Source organism: Rhincodon typus, chromosome 24 (assembly GCF_021869965.1).
Source record: "Rhincodon typus isolate 14 chromosome 24, sRhiTyp1.1, whole genome shotgun sequence".
Classification (NCBI taxonomy): Eukaryota; Metazoa; Chordata; class Chondrichthyes; order Orectolobiformes; family Rhincodontidae; genus Rhincodon; species Rhincodon typus.
This window is the reverse complement of record NC_063355.1, coordinates 41,980,072-41,995,267: the sequence shown is the minus strand read 5'-3', so window position 1 is coordinate 41,995,267 and position 15,196 is coordinate 41,980,072. Positions and strand designations below refer to the sequence as shown.

The following is a 15,196-nucleotide window of genomic DNA, read 5'->3' as shown; positions in this document are numbered from 1 at the left end:
TTGAGGTGACTAAGCATTTTTGATGTTTTAACTTAAATATACAAATATGGTTCCAAAAATGCATGTTTCCTGCTGTTCCAAACATTGTTATGCTATACATGTATTAAGTCAATGATTGATGGAGCTACAGACTAAAAATGTGCAATCCCTCTTTGAAAAGAATGAGGGATGACCTGATCATAGGTGCTTAAAATGTTCAAAGGAAATGGTAAATACTGAGAAATTAGTTCCTTTTGATTAGACAATGAGGAATGAGGGATATAATCTTAAAATTAGAGCTAAACTATTCCAGAGGGAAATTGTGAAGCATCGTGTTGTATATAAGGTTGTAAAAGACTGAAATTCTTTCTTGCCAAAGGCTGCATGTGCTCAAACAGTGGGCAAAAGTACAAAAGAGAATGAAACTGAAACTTGTAAATGGAGTTGCAGTACTGCTCAACTGGTTAGTATAATCAAAGTGACCATCAGAACAGCTTTGAGTGTTGACTTCTGTTTCTTTGCAATAGCAGTAATTAGGAAAGCAAATAGCAACCTCCTGTTTTAATGCAAGTGGTTTGGAATACAAGAGTAAAATGGTCTTGCTGTCCCCGTACATGATGTGAAGGTGCTGGTGTTGTACTGGGGTGGACAAGGTCAAAAATCACATGACACCAGGTCACAGTCCAACAGGTTTATTTGAAGACACAAGCTTTCGGCGTCTCACTCCTCCTTCAGGTGTCAGATCTCTTACTGACTGCCTAATATTGGAACACAAATCATTTAAGATTGTATTAAATATTTCCACTAAGAATGTTTATATATCTGGGTTCAGAAATCACAAAATATATTGTATAAAGCCCTTCAGCAAAAATTATAGTAAGTGCAAAGATTACCAATCAGGCCAAGCCAGGACCTGAGAGCAAAAATCGAAGCTGACAGTCTAGTGTAGTATTGAGGAGGTGCTGACTAGTTGGGTGACTTATTTCAGATGAGAAGGAGTCTTATTTATCCTTTACAATCTTATTTCTGCCTATCAGAATGGAAAGCAGGGGAATAATCTCTGCTGTTTTGGTCAATATTTATCTTTGTCAACATCAGAGGAAAGACAATATGATCACTATCTCAATGCTGTTAGTGTCACCTTGCTGTAAACAAATTTCCAGCTATGTTTCTATAGTACAGCAGTAACTACCATTCAGAAGTACCTGCTTTGGCTGCGAAGTGCATCGAGATGTCTAGTCATGAGAAACGCTATATAAATGCAAAACTTTATAAATTACTATGTTGACATTAGCTTTCTATGACACTTTATAAATGTGGATTTCCCCTGTACTTTTGAAGGTTTTTGGCTGGTTTGGTGGAGTGATCGTATTCTCCTTCCCTTCCAGGTGTGGGTCTCGGGCAGTATGACACAGGCCAGATGGCTAACTACAAGAAAAAAGGATAAATTAAAGAATGAATAAGTGGAACATCTTTATTATAACTCTGCTAACTTTCAATACTTGTCAGGAGCAAGATTCTTGTCCTCTTCGTTTGTTGGATGCAGCCTATTGGAGACTAAAAGAGGGAATGCATGGCAGATGAAAAATAATGTGGACAAATGTGAGGTTATTCACTTTGCTACCCAAAACAAGAATGCAGATTATCTGTATAGAAATAGGTAGGGACAGAGGGTAATGCAACGAGACCTGGGTGTCCTTGTATGACAGTTGCTGAAAATAAGCATGCAGGTGTAATAAGTACAGAATAGAATGTTTTGTCTTCATTGTGAGAGGATTCAAGTAGAGGAGTAGGAATGTCTTGCAGAAATTATATAAGGCCTTGGTGAAATTACACCTGGAGTATTTTTGCAGTTTTATTGTCTTATCTGAGGAAGGATGCTCTAGTTATGGAGGCAGTGCTTCAAAGATTTGCAAGCCTGATTCCTGGGATGTCAGGACTGACACATTGAAGAGAGACTGGATTGGTCAGAACTAAATTAATTGGAGTTTGAAGAATGAGAGGATCTCGTGGAAGCTTAAAATTCTAACAGGACTGACAAGGTAAACTTATAAAGATATTCCAGCTGACTGACTGGGGAGTCCAGAACCAGGGATCACAGTTTTAAGAATATGGAATAAGCCATTTAGGACTGAGATGAGAAATTTTGTTACCTGGACAGTGGTGAGCCAGTTGAATTCTCTGCTACAGAAAGTGGTTTGAGGCCAAAACATTAAATCCTTTCAAGAAAGAGTCATATATAGTTCTTAGGGCTAAAGGAATCAAAGGATATTGGGGAAAAAATGGGAACAGGCTACTGAGTTGGATGATCAGCCATGATCATATTGAATGATGGAGCAAGCTTGAAGGGTTCAGTGGCCTGTTTCTGTTTGCTGTCAATCTAAAAGGGAGTTGTCTGATGTGGACAATAAACTTCCAGTTCTTCGTTCAAGATCTTTTTCTGTCCCAGCTTCATGGTTTTAACCAAATAATTTTCTTTCCTTTCATGATTATGAATTTAAAATTTTCTACTGCACACCTGAAGTTTTTTCAAAGTTCTACTTTAATAGGTGACCCAGCCTAGAAAAAGTCTGATCAGATGTATACAAAATAAATTTGTCCTCAGTCTTGTGTTAGAATTATGCTCTAATTCTTAGTTTTAATGAAATGACTTTAAATTATGATTCATTTCTTCCCAGTAATAAGTTCCTACTTCACTGTATTATTTACATTATTTGATTCAGACAGTTGAGTCATTCCATTTTAAAAAGGGGAAAAAGTGACTAAATTCTAAGGAGCAAACAGTAATAATCTTGTTTGCCTATGAAACTCATATTACTGTATAGCTCTAAAGCTAAAAATCATATCTACAAACAGCAGTGCATTAAGCTGAAGATTAAAATCAAGCTCCAGCAGGCCATTGTCTCTACCAGGAACAAAAACAAAGTTGCTGGAAAAGCTCACCAGGTCTGGCAGCATCTGTGAAGGAAAAACCAGAGTTAACATTTCGGGTCCGGTGACCCTTCTTCAGAACATTGTCTCTACCACCCTGTTATGTAGGCAGAATCATAGGTCTGACACATCTAACAGATCTAAAGCTCTGAAATGCTTCCACCAAAGGTGCCCAAGGTCCATGATGAGAACTTGATGGTTGGACAAAATCGCAAAAGAGTGGGTTTTCAGTATGCACGAAGCAGAGGCATGATAGACCATGTGTTCTGCATGGATGACTAGGGAATTCACAAGCAAATCTTCTATGAGTAACTGTGAGGGCAAAAGGCATCCAGTGGTTAGCACAAAATGATTAATGGCATCCTAAAAAGGAGCTTTACAGATGTCACCACTTCAGACAATTTCTCTTGTGAAAATGCTGTAGCTAACTGGTACATATGGAGGCATGAGGGCTGGTTAGCTTAGTTGGCTAGATGGCTAGTTTTTGAAGCAGAGTGTCACCAACAGTGTGGGTGTTCAATTCCTTCACTAGTTGAGGTTACCATGCAGGACACTCCTTCCCAACCTCTTCCCCTCGCCTGAAGCGTGGTGACCTTCAAGTTAAGCCATCGCTAGTTGTCTCTCTCTAATGAGCAACCACGTGGTCTGGCAGGACTGTGGCAACTTTACCAATGGAGGTAAACACTGAAACTTAGTTCAGTGTGTTTTGAGGACCATCTTTGCACTTTAAAATTCGTGCTCCAATCTCTCGAGCACCGACAGTATCGTTTTCAACTTCCAGTTCTGTGGATGTACATGCTGACTATGAACGATGATGAACTTGTTTACAGATTGTTCAGATATATTGAATGAGGTATCAAGCATCTTATCACGAACTGAAATGCACATTTGACTTACTGAGCAAGGTTGTAGTCTGTATCCATTCATGCTCTGTGTTCGTGCTAAAAGCCTCACGAATGTGATAGCCAGTTTTACCAGTGCATCAGAACTTTTTGAAATTCTCAATCTTCTGTTGTATGTATTAAACCTAATTATGTTCTGTGTGTTAGTCTGTAATTATCTCTTCCTATTTCAGTTTGTCTGCTGTTGAAACCCTAATAAGTACGTTAATTAACTGCATGACTATTCCAATTTTCTGCTGGCTAGCCTCCCGTCCATCTGTAAGCTTTAAATTATCCAAAGCCCAGGTGCCCATTTCTTAACTTGCTCAAAGTTCAATTAACCATGACCCCTGAGCTCGCTGACTTGCATTAGCCCCTGTCCGGTGACACATCAGTATTTAAAATCTTCATTTTTGTCTTCAAACCTCTCCATGGCTTCACCCGTTCTCTTAGTGTAACCTTCTTCACCTCTACAACCTACTGAGATTTTTGTGCTCCTACAGTTCTGGCCCTATGTGCATGTCCTACTTTTTGTCAATCCACCATTGACAATTGTATTTTCAGATGGGTTCTAAGCTCTGGAATTCTGCGACTGAACCTCTCTACTCATCTGTCTAAAACTTGTTTCTGATTAAATTTTTGGTCTCCTACCTGAATATTCCTATGTTTTTTGGTATCAAATTTTTATTTGATAACATTCTTGCAAAGTGCTTTGAAACATTTTGCTATGTTAAAGGTGCTTAAATGGTGCAAATATCAGTATGGTGTTGAAGTTGTCTGAATGCAGCCAATGCATGAGTTACAGATTTTCATAAGTGATAAACTGTGATAACTGGTGCGGTCACACATTGTAAAATGTACAGTTTTTGAATGAATATTTTGAATATTTCAGTTTTTGAGTGGGAAAGGATTTTTGTTGACAGAAAAATGCAGTGCCAACAGTTAAGCTACTCATCTTTTAGATGACATTCAAGGTTTCGCTCACAGCAGAGCCTATAAACTTCTGATTGCTAGTTAACAAATAGCAGTTAACTTAAGATTTTTAATTATTCTTGAAATATGACTCTAAATTCTGCCTTTGTTATGCATGTTTATAGTGTTTATAGCCACTATTATCTATTTCTAAAATTTTGACTCATTATTATAGAAAGGTATTTTCAAGCTGCTAGCCATCGAGCTTACGCTAGGGCAATATTTATAGTAGCACAACAATATATTTTTATGTTTTTAAATTATTGATGGAATCAAGGGCAGGAGAAGAAGCTAGAGGAGACAATTCAATTATTTTAAACCCATGTTAATCACTATTGCATGTGCTTAGTATGAGTGCAATGCTTGCAACAACAACAGTTAGCTTTACCAGCAGAGCTGCTTATAGTGAAATAATTTATATAGTGTTCATCATGACCACGGGCTGTCTCAAAATACGTGAAAATTATTTTAATGTTGGGATAGTCACTTGTAATTTAGACTGCAGTTTAAATCAGTTTAATGGAAAGGATCAAAACAATACGTTGGATTATCTTCCACCTTTCAGCAGGAGTGTGAACTCCTTCGCTGTCTCACCAGCAGGGCTACAATCAGGTTTACTTGCGTTTTATTTCCTTGCAGTGATTCCTAATGACAATCATGTAATAATTCCTGGTGTCAATTAGCCTCATAGAGTAAGTATTGATTAGTGCATTGTCTTTCCACAGAGCCTACGCTGTCTTATTACAAGTTGTATAGGACTGGCCTCAATCCTCGACTCATTGGAACCTGCCGACTGCTACGTTTCGTAGTTCACAAATCCTGATGCTGCTTTCCAGAATGTTTGCAATCTCTTGAATTATCATCAGAGCAGAGCAAATTTCCTTTTAATGGCACAAAGTGACCTTTGGCTCATTGTGAGAAGACCTAAAGTGTCATTCGTTACTGCTAAGTTTGTAGAATGATGGAAACCCCATCCCCCACACAAGATGTTGTATTGACTGATTCGAAGTGCAGTGTAACCACTGGGAGCAAAGAGGAACTTCCTGATGATGTAGTTATGTCTGGGTCATCTGTCACAGAAGCCGATATAAATGGTGAGTAAACCATACCAAATTATATTTTGCTTAAGTTCTCTCTAAAAAATACTTCCTTGGATATTTTGTCAGAATCCTTTTTGTAACTAAAATATGATAACATTTTAATTTCGCAAATTGAAGATGTTGGGATGGTATGTTAATAGAAACTGTCCATGTCAGTATTTGTTTTCTAAATAGGTGAGATGGTTTCTTATTGTAAAGTATGTGTCTATATAGATTCAGAATTGTGTGCTTGTTTCTTTGCTGGAGAAGTAGAGTAACTAAATTATTGTGCAATTTTAAGTTGTTAGTTCTTACAGGAGGATCTGTATTTTAGTATTCTCTCAAATTCTGATTGTAAACAGTCATGCAGTTCAACATTTTTATTTAATGTTTGTGAATTTTTTACACAGTGTGAGCTGTTGATTAAGCAAGTCTATATAACAATATGATCAAATAAAATGATTACAGGCAGAAATGCTGCCAACAGCCCAGGGTTGTATAAGGCCATAAGAAATAAGAAAAGACGTAGGCTGTTTGGCCCATCAAGCATTCCATAGATTTACAACCCTCTCAGGAGAACTTTCCTCTTAATCTCTGTCTTAAGCAGATGACCCATTAGACTATGCCCTGTGGTCCTAGACTTTCCTACAAGGGGAAACAACCTCTCCTCATCTACCCTGACAAGCCGACAAAGGATCTTACCTTTTTAATAAGGTCTCTTCTCATTTTACTAAATGTCAGTGAATTCAGGTAGAACATACTCAGCCTCTCCTCATAAGAAATTTTCTCCATAGCCAGAATCAGTCTAGTGAACTTCTCCTCCTGGACTGCCTCCAATGCCTGTATATCTTTCCCTGGATATGAGAGCCAAAACTGTGATCTGACTAGTGCCTTCTATAGTTTTACCAAATCATACAATATAATTGATAGATTATATGAAAATCTCTTTTTATATATTCTCTTTGAAATAAAGGCCTTCTGTAATTCGCACTGAATTTGGAATTTTGTGATTCATGCACTAGTACCCAAAAAGCCCTCTGCACTGATATCCTGATTTTTTTGCCTTCTCATCTATTTTTGTCATCCACAAACTTGGCAATTGTATATTGTTATGAAGCAGAGGTCGACTACCCCACCACCGCACCCCCTCCCCACTACAAGTTTGGACTCCTGCTCTACCTCTGTGCTGTTAGAATTTTTGCTGGCATCCTAATATGAATGAGCCATAACTTTGTCCACTTAGACATTGGGAAGACTGAAGCTGTAATCTTGCCATTGCTGCGAACTTTACTCACTTGCCATTAATTCATCTGCATCTCTGACCACTGTTTTGAATTAAACTAGACTATCAGAATATCCTGCTCAACCAAGAGTGAGATTTAAGGTCCTGTGTCTTTTCCATTGAAAGCTTGCTACTCATCTTCTACTATCCTCTGCTTTTATCATCTCCAGATCTCACTATTCCACTGCTGTACTTGTTGGTCTCCCTTCTCCAACTTGTCCTAAACATTCTGTCTCTGTCTTGCTCACCCACCATTCTTATCTGTGCTGAGCTCGAATGGTTACCTGTTCCCCAATAAATTTAATATTTGAGCTCTTTTTAAAAACCTTTACCTTTATCTAAGCATTTACCTTATCTCTCACGTCTTTACTTTGTCCTGTGCATCTCCTTCCATTTGGGCCACCAACACGCAGGCTGACTCTGCTTTGTGGAATCCTTTCATCAAAACCTTTACCCCCCCCTATTCTTTCATGGGATGTGGGCTTTGCTGGTTGGGTCAGCATTTATTGCCTATCCCTAATTGCCAAGAAAGCAGTTAACAGTCACTCATATTGCTGTTGGTCTGGAGTTGCATGCAGAACCAGGCTATATAAGGACAGCAGATTTTCTTCACAAAAACAGAAATTGCAGGTGAAACTCAGTAGGTCTGGCAGCATCTGTGAAGAGAGAAAGCTGAGTTTTGAGTTCTGGGACACAGCTGTTATTATGATAAAGACTAGGTGGAGTGGGGGTTTAGGTGAGCAGATAGGTGAAGATGAGCCCAGAGAGAGAGAGAGAAATGTGAAAGGGGTAGGCAAACAAGGGGATTATTGGTAGAAGGTCAGAACAGAAGAAAAGCTGAATAATTGATAATGAGCATGCAGAGTAGGAGAGAATGGGTAGGCTGTGCTGAAAGCAACATGCGTAATGTGATAATAGACCTGAGGGTGCTGTGCTAAAAGCAGCCAATGTCTTGATAGGGCTGAGTGTTTGGAGGCGGGGTTGGGGTGGGTAAAAAGCAAGGAAGATGAAATCAGGCTGTAAAGTTATTGACTTTGATCTGATTCCTAGAGGATGCAGGGTCCCCAAGCTGACAATGAGATGCTGTTCTTCATGCTTGCATTGATGCTGGCTGGAACACTATAGCAGGCCTGCCATAGAAATAGGCATGGGATCATGATGTGTTGAAATCGCAGGCAACTGGATGCTCGGGTTATTTTTATGGACAGAATGAAGGTGTTCTGCAAAGCCAATGTAGGGGAAACAGCACTGTGAACAGTGAATATAGTAGATAAGAATGAAGTGTAGGTAAATTTACTGTCAGGCCTGAAGGTTATGACAGGCCTTGGATAGTGAGGAGGGAGGAAGTAAATAGGCAGGCATTACACCTTCTACGATCGCATGGGAAGATGACGTGGATGTGGGGAGGTACTGGAGGAAGAGTGGACCATGGTGTCCTGGAGGCGATAATCCTTGGAATGCTGACAAAGGAGGAGAGGTGAATGTGAGTCTGGTTGTGGCATCCTGCTGGAGATAATTGAAATGGAGGCATACAGTCTTTTGGATTTCCTTCCTTTACAGATAGACCAGTTTTAGTTCCAGATTCCACCAGATGCCACGATGTGATTTGAACCTACTTGGATTCTGGATTACTGGTCCAGTGACACTACACAACTCTGTCCCTTTTATCTTTAGTTTTTCTTTTTCAAACGTGAAATCTTCTCTGAGCCATTCTTTAACCAAGCTTTTGATGACTGCTTCCACTTTCTCAAATCTTGGCTTATGATGCGTGTGTGTGTACGTGCGTGCGTGTGTATGTGTGCGTGTAATGAATATTTTATTTCATGTGTATGTTTGCTTTGGTTTTTCTTTCCTTTTCTGATCGGATTGAATCGTTGTTTCTCCCATCAGAGTGGGTAGGTTTAAAATGAAAAATCAATATTGTTTGAAATATGCTGAAAATAAATGCAAGTTGGAGCTATTGGTTGATAGTAAAATATGTTTGAATTTGTTGCACTTTTTTGTTCCATCCTTGAATGGCCTTAGTTGATAAAAGTCATTCTTGGTGAAGACAAGTAAGGCACGCAATTTTAGAGAACTTTGAGGCAAATATCAGGCCAAGCCAGGCCAATCAAGTCGTGTAGCAGTTAACATTTGACTGCCCAACCCTAGTTGTTTACATAGACAGCTGACACTGTAAGGTGCATATCTAGAAGGAAGCGGTACTGAATCATAGAGTTATGCAGTACAGAAATTTAGATTTAGATGCCATTCTTTAAATTGATTCATCAGTTGGAGGATAAAAAGCAGGCTAACAGTAAAGACAAAAAGTGCAATTCAATTCACCGTTCAGTATTTCAAAAAATTACCAAAGAATTTTAAAGAAATTGGTCAAAATGTTCAAATCTCATCAACAATTGCCTCTTTCAAATTGACGGAAAGTTGCTATGTGATATGTGATTGCAATAATACATTGGAAAACATGGAGTAAAAGATTATTTGACAGAGGTTTCAGGTGAACAATTTTTTTTACATGCAGGTATATGCAAATTGCGATGGGTAATCAAACTTGAAAATCTTGAAACTGGAGTGATGCAATGCTGCCCCTTTGCATTCAGCCTCCATTTCGCATTGGCAAAGTTGTAACCAATCTGTGAACCAGTCACCGCTACAACAGCTATGATTTTTCCCGCCCTAGGACTCTGGAATGCAAAACGTTTTGTTGGTATTTTCCATGTCCGTGAAGTCTCAGACTGTTGATTACGGCTGCTAGCTATAAAGGAAAAAAACTGAGTTTTTGAATTGGCATGCTTAATTCATCTGCATGGGATCAGGTGGACCATGGGGTACGGTCAGATTGATGGCTATTGTCCTAACTAACTGCCTTAAAGATGAACAAATGCAACCACCTTTATGTATCAAATATGTCACATTGCAGAGACCAGAGCACAGTATTTAGGCTGGCGCTACAGTCTCTGTCACACTATTGGCGCTAACATCTTCCTGGCGAGACGCCTAATCCTAGACAGTGTTCTCTCTTGTTTGGGTGAGAATGATTCCTTGGCACAAGTTTGAAGCACAGTGATGGAATTCTTCCCAATCTCTTGGCCAACATTTATTCCTCATCAAATAATGTATTGTGGTAATAATAGCAATGCTGTTTGTCAAACTTTGAAATTTGGTTCTATCCCCTCCCTAACTCCCCACCTACACTCGCCCTTACTGGCCCCATCCCCGCCTCTTCGACCTGTTTGTTTCCTCTCCACCTATCCTCTCCTCTATACATCTTCTATCCGCCTCCCACTCTCTCCCTATTTATTTCAGAACCCCCTTCCCCTCCCCCTTTTCTGATGAAGGGTCTAGGCCCGAAACGTCAGCCTTTCTGCTCCTATGATGCTGCTTGGCCTGCTGTGTTCATCCAGCCCTGCACCTTGTTGTCTTTGAAATTTGCTTGTCCAGTTTCTGACATTACAACAGCGATGTGGGAATTCTTCATTCTGCATAAAGAACTTTGGGATATCTTGAGGTTCTGAAATGCCCTGTACAAGTCCAATGTTACTCTTTCTACTATAAGTGACTAAAAACTTTCACAGAATAATTTTCAAGCTCTAATTTTAAAAAGGGAAAATATCCAAAGCCTTTTTAAACTTGTTCATTGGATTTCGGTTATGAGGAGCATTGGAGAGACGATAACTCAAATACTGTGTGCAGTTTTGGTGGTCTCTTTATTTAAGGAAGGCAGTGAATACGTTGGAGATGATTAAGAGGTGATATTACTAAATTGATAAGTGAAATGAGTGGGTTGTTTTCATTGGAGTTTAGAAGAGTGGATGATTTGATTCAAATATAATCTTGTCAAGTTGGATCTAGAAATGATATTTCCTTTTTCTGATTGAGTTCAGAACTTTGGAAACTGTTTTAAAATTAGGGGTCGCCTTTTTAGAATAGGCAAAGGGAATTTTGTTTGAGAGTTGTGGAACTTTGGAACACATTGTCTCAAGGCGGTAGAAGTCATTTGAATATTTTTAAGTGGGATGTAGATAGATTTGGGTTAGCAAGGGGAGTCAAAGGTCATCAGGAGAAGATGGGAATGTGGAATTCAGAACACAAACAGATCCACCATGATTTTATTGAATGGTGGTGCAGGCTCGAAGGGCCGAATAGCCTACTTCTCCATATGTTTGTATGTCATAATCCATGTGATAAATCGTTTGAACCAATTAATATTAACTGACTGGTTTCCTGGCTTGTTTTAAGTGGCATTAATGTGTCAACCATGTACTCGCTGGAGTCCCCAGTAGAAGTTGTGGCCTTCCCTCTCCGAAGGACATTAGTGAATCAGCTGGGTTGCAGTGATTCTCTGGAAACATTTGTGATTGTATCTCTAATACCAGCAATAAATTACTATATTTTTGAAATTGGGTTCACAGATTGCTCTTTTGGGATTTGACCTTGAGCTTTGGGTAGCTATAGCCACTACCCTGCAAAAGCAAAAAAAAATTCAAGCTTGTGAAATATGCAGCTTTAATGATTGCATACACTGGAGGTAATTCATTGAACAAAATTGGGAAATTTTGGAAAAGTGGAAATTTGGGAAGCATTTTCATTAAAATAATTCACAGGATATGGGCATCCCTGGCTAGGCCAGCATTTAATGTCCATCCCTAATTGCCAAGGGATTAAGAGTCATCCACTTTTCTGTGGGTCTGGAGTCACATGTAGGCCAGACAACCAGATGCGTTTTCTGACAATTGGCAATGGTTTCACCGTCATCATTAGACAATTCATTCCAGGCTTTTACTGAATTCAAATTCATCTGCCATGGTGGGATCTGAGCCCAAGTCCCGAAACATTACCTGGGTCTCTGAGTTATTAGCATTGTGATAATACCACTAGTCCATCACTTTGCCGTGAAACCCAGTTTTGCAAAGCCAGGCAAATATAATTTCTATACAGATTGGTAAAAGTTGGAAATCATTTGTAGTTGAAAAATAATTTGTTTTGTTGGATATAATACCATCTATAAGATGTACTGCAACAACTTGCCAAAGCTAATTGGACAACATCTTCCAATCCCATGACCTCTACCACCTAGAAGGATGAGAACTGCAGATGCTTGGGAATCCCACCACCTATAGCTTCCCTTTCAAGCCATTCGCCATCCTGTCGTGGAACTGTACCATTGGTTTAGTGTCGTTCAGTCAAATCCTGGAATTCTCTCCAAGCAGCACTGCGAATGTACCTGCACCACATGAATTGAAACAATTAAAGGTGGCTACTCATCAGCAACTTCTTCAGGGCAGTTTGGAATAGGCAACAAATACTGGCTTCAGTAACAATGCTTGCATCACAAGAACAAATGAGGGGGAGTTTTTTTTTTTGGAATGTTCATTTAAGGCCTCTTCTATTGATTTTTAACACTACATTTTCGATATTAGTTTGAAGGTAAATTGCTTTCTACTGATGTATCTGTTGGAGTTTTATTCTTGGCTTCAAATATGGAAGAAAATAATTTGTGTTCCTATTGGATCTCATGAAAATGCAAGCAAGCCACTCTAAAATGCCACTAGTTTTTGCAGAGGTTTTATGCTGTTGATACCTCCTGATATTTTCTGCCTGCAGCTCATTATTGTGGCCACTTTTTTCCCTTGATCATTGATTTGTTCCTGTTGTTTGGCCTGGCTGCTAAGTAAAATTGATAAAGTTGGTTCATATATTAATTCTGTATTTTTCTTGATGTAACAGGATAATATTCTGAAATACAATAATTGTAATCCTGACTGAAACCGTCATTGTGCATTGAAGTCGTTTTGCAGACATATAAAATCAATATACCAGCCAGTTTCATTCTCCTTGGAAGTTTTTGTTTATTATTAATTGCTTTGCATGCACTAGTTTGATGTGTTTACTATGTGTGTTTATCAGTGACACTACTTATTAAATGTCATTGGAAGTTATGCTGTCATTATATCTAGAATATTTGGAAGAGAAAGGGAAAAGAGGGTTGGTGTTTTGATACCAAGGATCGAGAGCTTTGTTAATATAGCTGTCATTTGTGGCAACTACGTGCTCAAATTGAGGTTGCATCAAGTTGGTTTGATTGTAATGAAGTCGAGCTTGTTTTGAATGTACCTTTGGTAATGATGTGTCTAACATCATGAATGATTGCTGCTCATCTCAGCAGCAAATGTATAGAGAAAATCTGTGGCAAGAGTATCCAGAAGCTTAAGAAACAAATTGTGGTTGACAAAAAAGGTGAAAAATTTGGTGGTACTTTTCTTGTCCACAACAAGTTAGTTGTCTTTTTTATATTTGCTGCTGGAATGTGGGTCAGTATCTATTGTCCATTGCTAATTGTCGTGAAGAAGGTGGTGGTGAGCTCCCTTCCTCAACTGCTGCAATCCTTAGGGTGTAGGTGCACCCACAGTGCTGTAATGAAGGGCGTTCAATTATTTTGATCCAGCAACAATGAAGGGACCGCAAAATATTCCAAATCAGGATGGTGCAGACTTGGAGGGGGGCATACAAATGGTAAATAAAAACAAAGAACTGCGGATGCTGAAAATCAGAAGCAAAAACAGAAGTTGCTGGAAAAGCTCAGCACATCCGGCAGCATCTGCAAGGAGAAATCAGAGTTAATGTTTCAGTTCTGGTTACCCTTCCTCAGATGCTGCCAGACCTGCTGAGCTTTTCCAGCAACTTGTGTTTTTGTTTCTGATTTATACAGTTGGTGGTGAGTCCATGCATCTGCTGCCTTTGTCTTTGCGGATGGTAGAGGATGTTGGTTTGGAAGGTGCTACTTGGATTGATCTTTAAAGAACCTTATCCTGACTTTTAGAATGTGAATGGTGCTTTTCAAAAGAGAATGGTAAATTTTTTTGTACTTTTATTTATTATCAGTTCCTAATTCTGAACATGTTTAATTTAGACCTGAACACTACAGCATGTAGTTCTGGACTTGGTTTTTTTTCGTATAGAAAGTTGAGCTTACACTGGTGCTGGTACTGAAAGTCAACATTGCTTTTTGTAAAAGGAAGTTGAAAAGAAGTGAAAACTCTCAAGGACATAATGTTGAGCTACCCTAAAATAGATATAAATTGGAAAATTACCAGTGATAACTAGGCAAGCTATGGTTTTATGCTTTGATGCTTTCTGTCCAGTGTGTGCAGATGAGCATTTTGAGACAAAATAAAAGTATTTGTTCCGAGACTTTGCCTGCTTTCGAAGGTTATAATCTGTGACAAAAATAGTTGTTTTCCATCCTTCCTACGGTAAGAATGCAATCTGAACTTTGTGGGGTTTGATGAGCTGAAAGAAAATTTGAGTTTCACTTATTTTAGTTGTCATTGTTTTCCTCCTTTTCCGTTTTTCTCAATCCCAATCCCCCTCTAAATATAAAATGCCAAATCATTGAATTTTGTTTTTTAAAAAGGCCATGAACTTGCTAATGGTGAGAAGACTGGGGGGAATAAAAGTTGAGCTTTGCTTTCAGTTGGTGTCAAGCTTTAAGTAGTAGAATAGGGTGGTATTAGTTGCTAATTGTGCTTCATTTTTCATAGGTACCTATGTGAACAGTACTGATAAGGTGCCAAGCATTGGAGCAGCTATGGACGCCAGCAGTATCTCAGGCAAACATGAGGGCGAGATCCAGCAACTATGTGCTTCCAGTGGTAAAGGTGCTGATGGTGAAGGAGATGGTTGTCAGAATGGATCCAAGTCCGTTTACAGGTCCACTGGGCCTTCTGACATTCCCCAGGCAGTCTCTACCTCACCAGAAAGTCAGCCACCAAAGTGCAGATCTGATGAGTGCACAGAGCCTTCCCCAGGTGTGGATGGTTTCCATGACAACTTAAAGAATCCTCAGGCAGCTAAATCTGAGATGCTTGTTCAAAAATGTGAAGCTTTGCAGTCGCTCATTATAAGTCTTCCTATGCAAGAGACCAATTTGTGTAAGCATTTATTTACAGCGGTGGCTCTTCCACCCTGCTTCCTCCTTTTTTTGAACTTTACTCTTCGCCAAATTTGGCATGCTTTTTAAGCTTACTTGATCAAGCTGGCAACTCCATGTGCTGTCTCTCTCTGTGCATGTGCTA

At 39.2% G+C, this 15,196-nt stretch overlaps 1 protein-coding gene across 10 annotated transcripts in view; it reads left to right on the top strand.

Moving 5' to 3' along the window:
• The window catches only part of golga3 (golgin A3), an 82,985-nt gene that overhangs the window by 10,312 nt on the left and 57,477 nt on the right, over nt 1-15,196 (top strand). For 6 of the 10 annotated variants that reach the window (XM_048611431.1, XM_020534281.2, XM_048611430.1 and 3 more), the window contains 2 exons: nt 5,489-5,857; nt 14,663-15,052. In XM_048611431.1, the coding sequence (XP_048467388.1) occupies nt 5,722-5,857; nt 14,663-15,052 (526 nt within the window). In that variant the 5' untranslated portion in view covers nt 5,489-5,721. Of the gene's footprint in view, nt 1-1,367; nt 1,582-5,488; nt 5,858-14,662; nt 15,053-15,196 lie in introns of all 10 variants that reach the window. The other 4 variants (XM_048611433.1, XM_048611429.1, XM_048611432.1 and 1 more) reach the window with 4 other exon arrangements.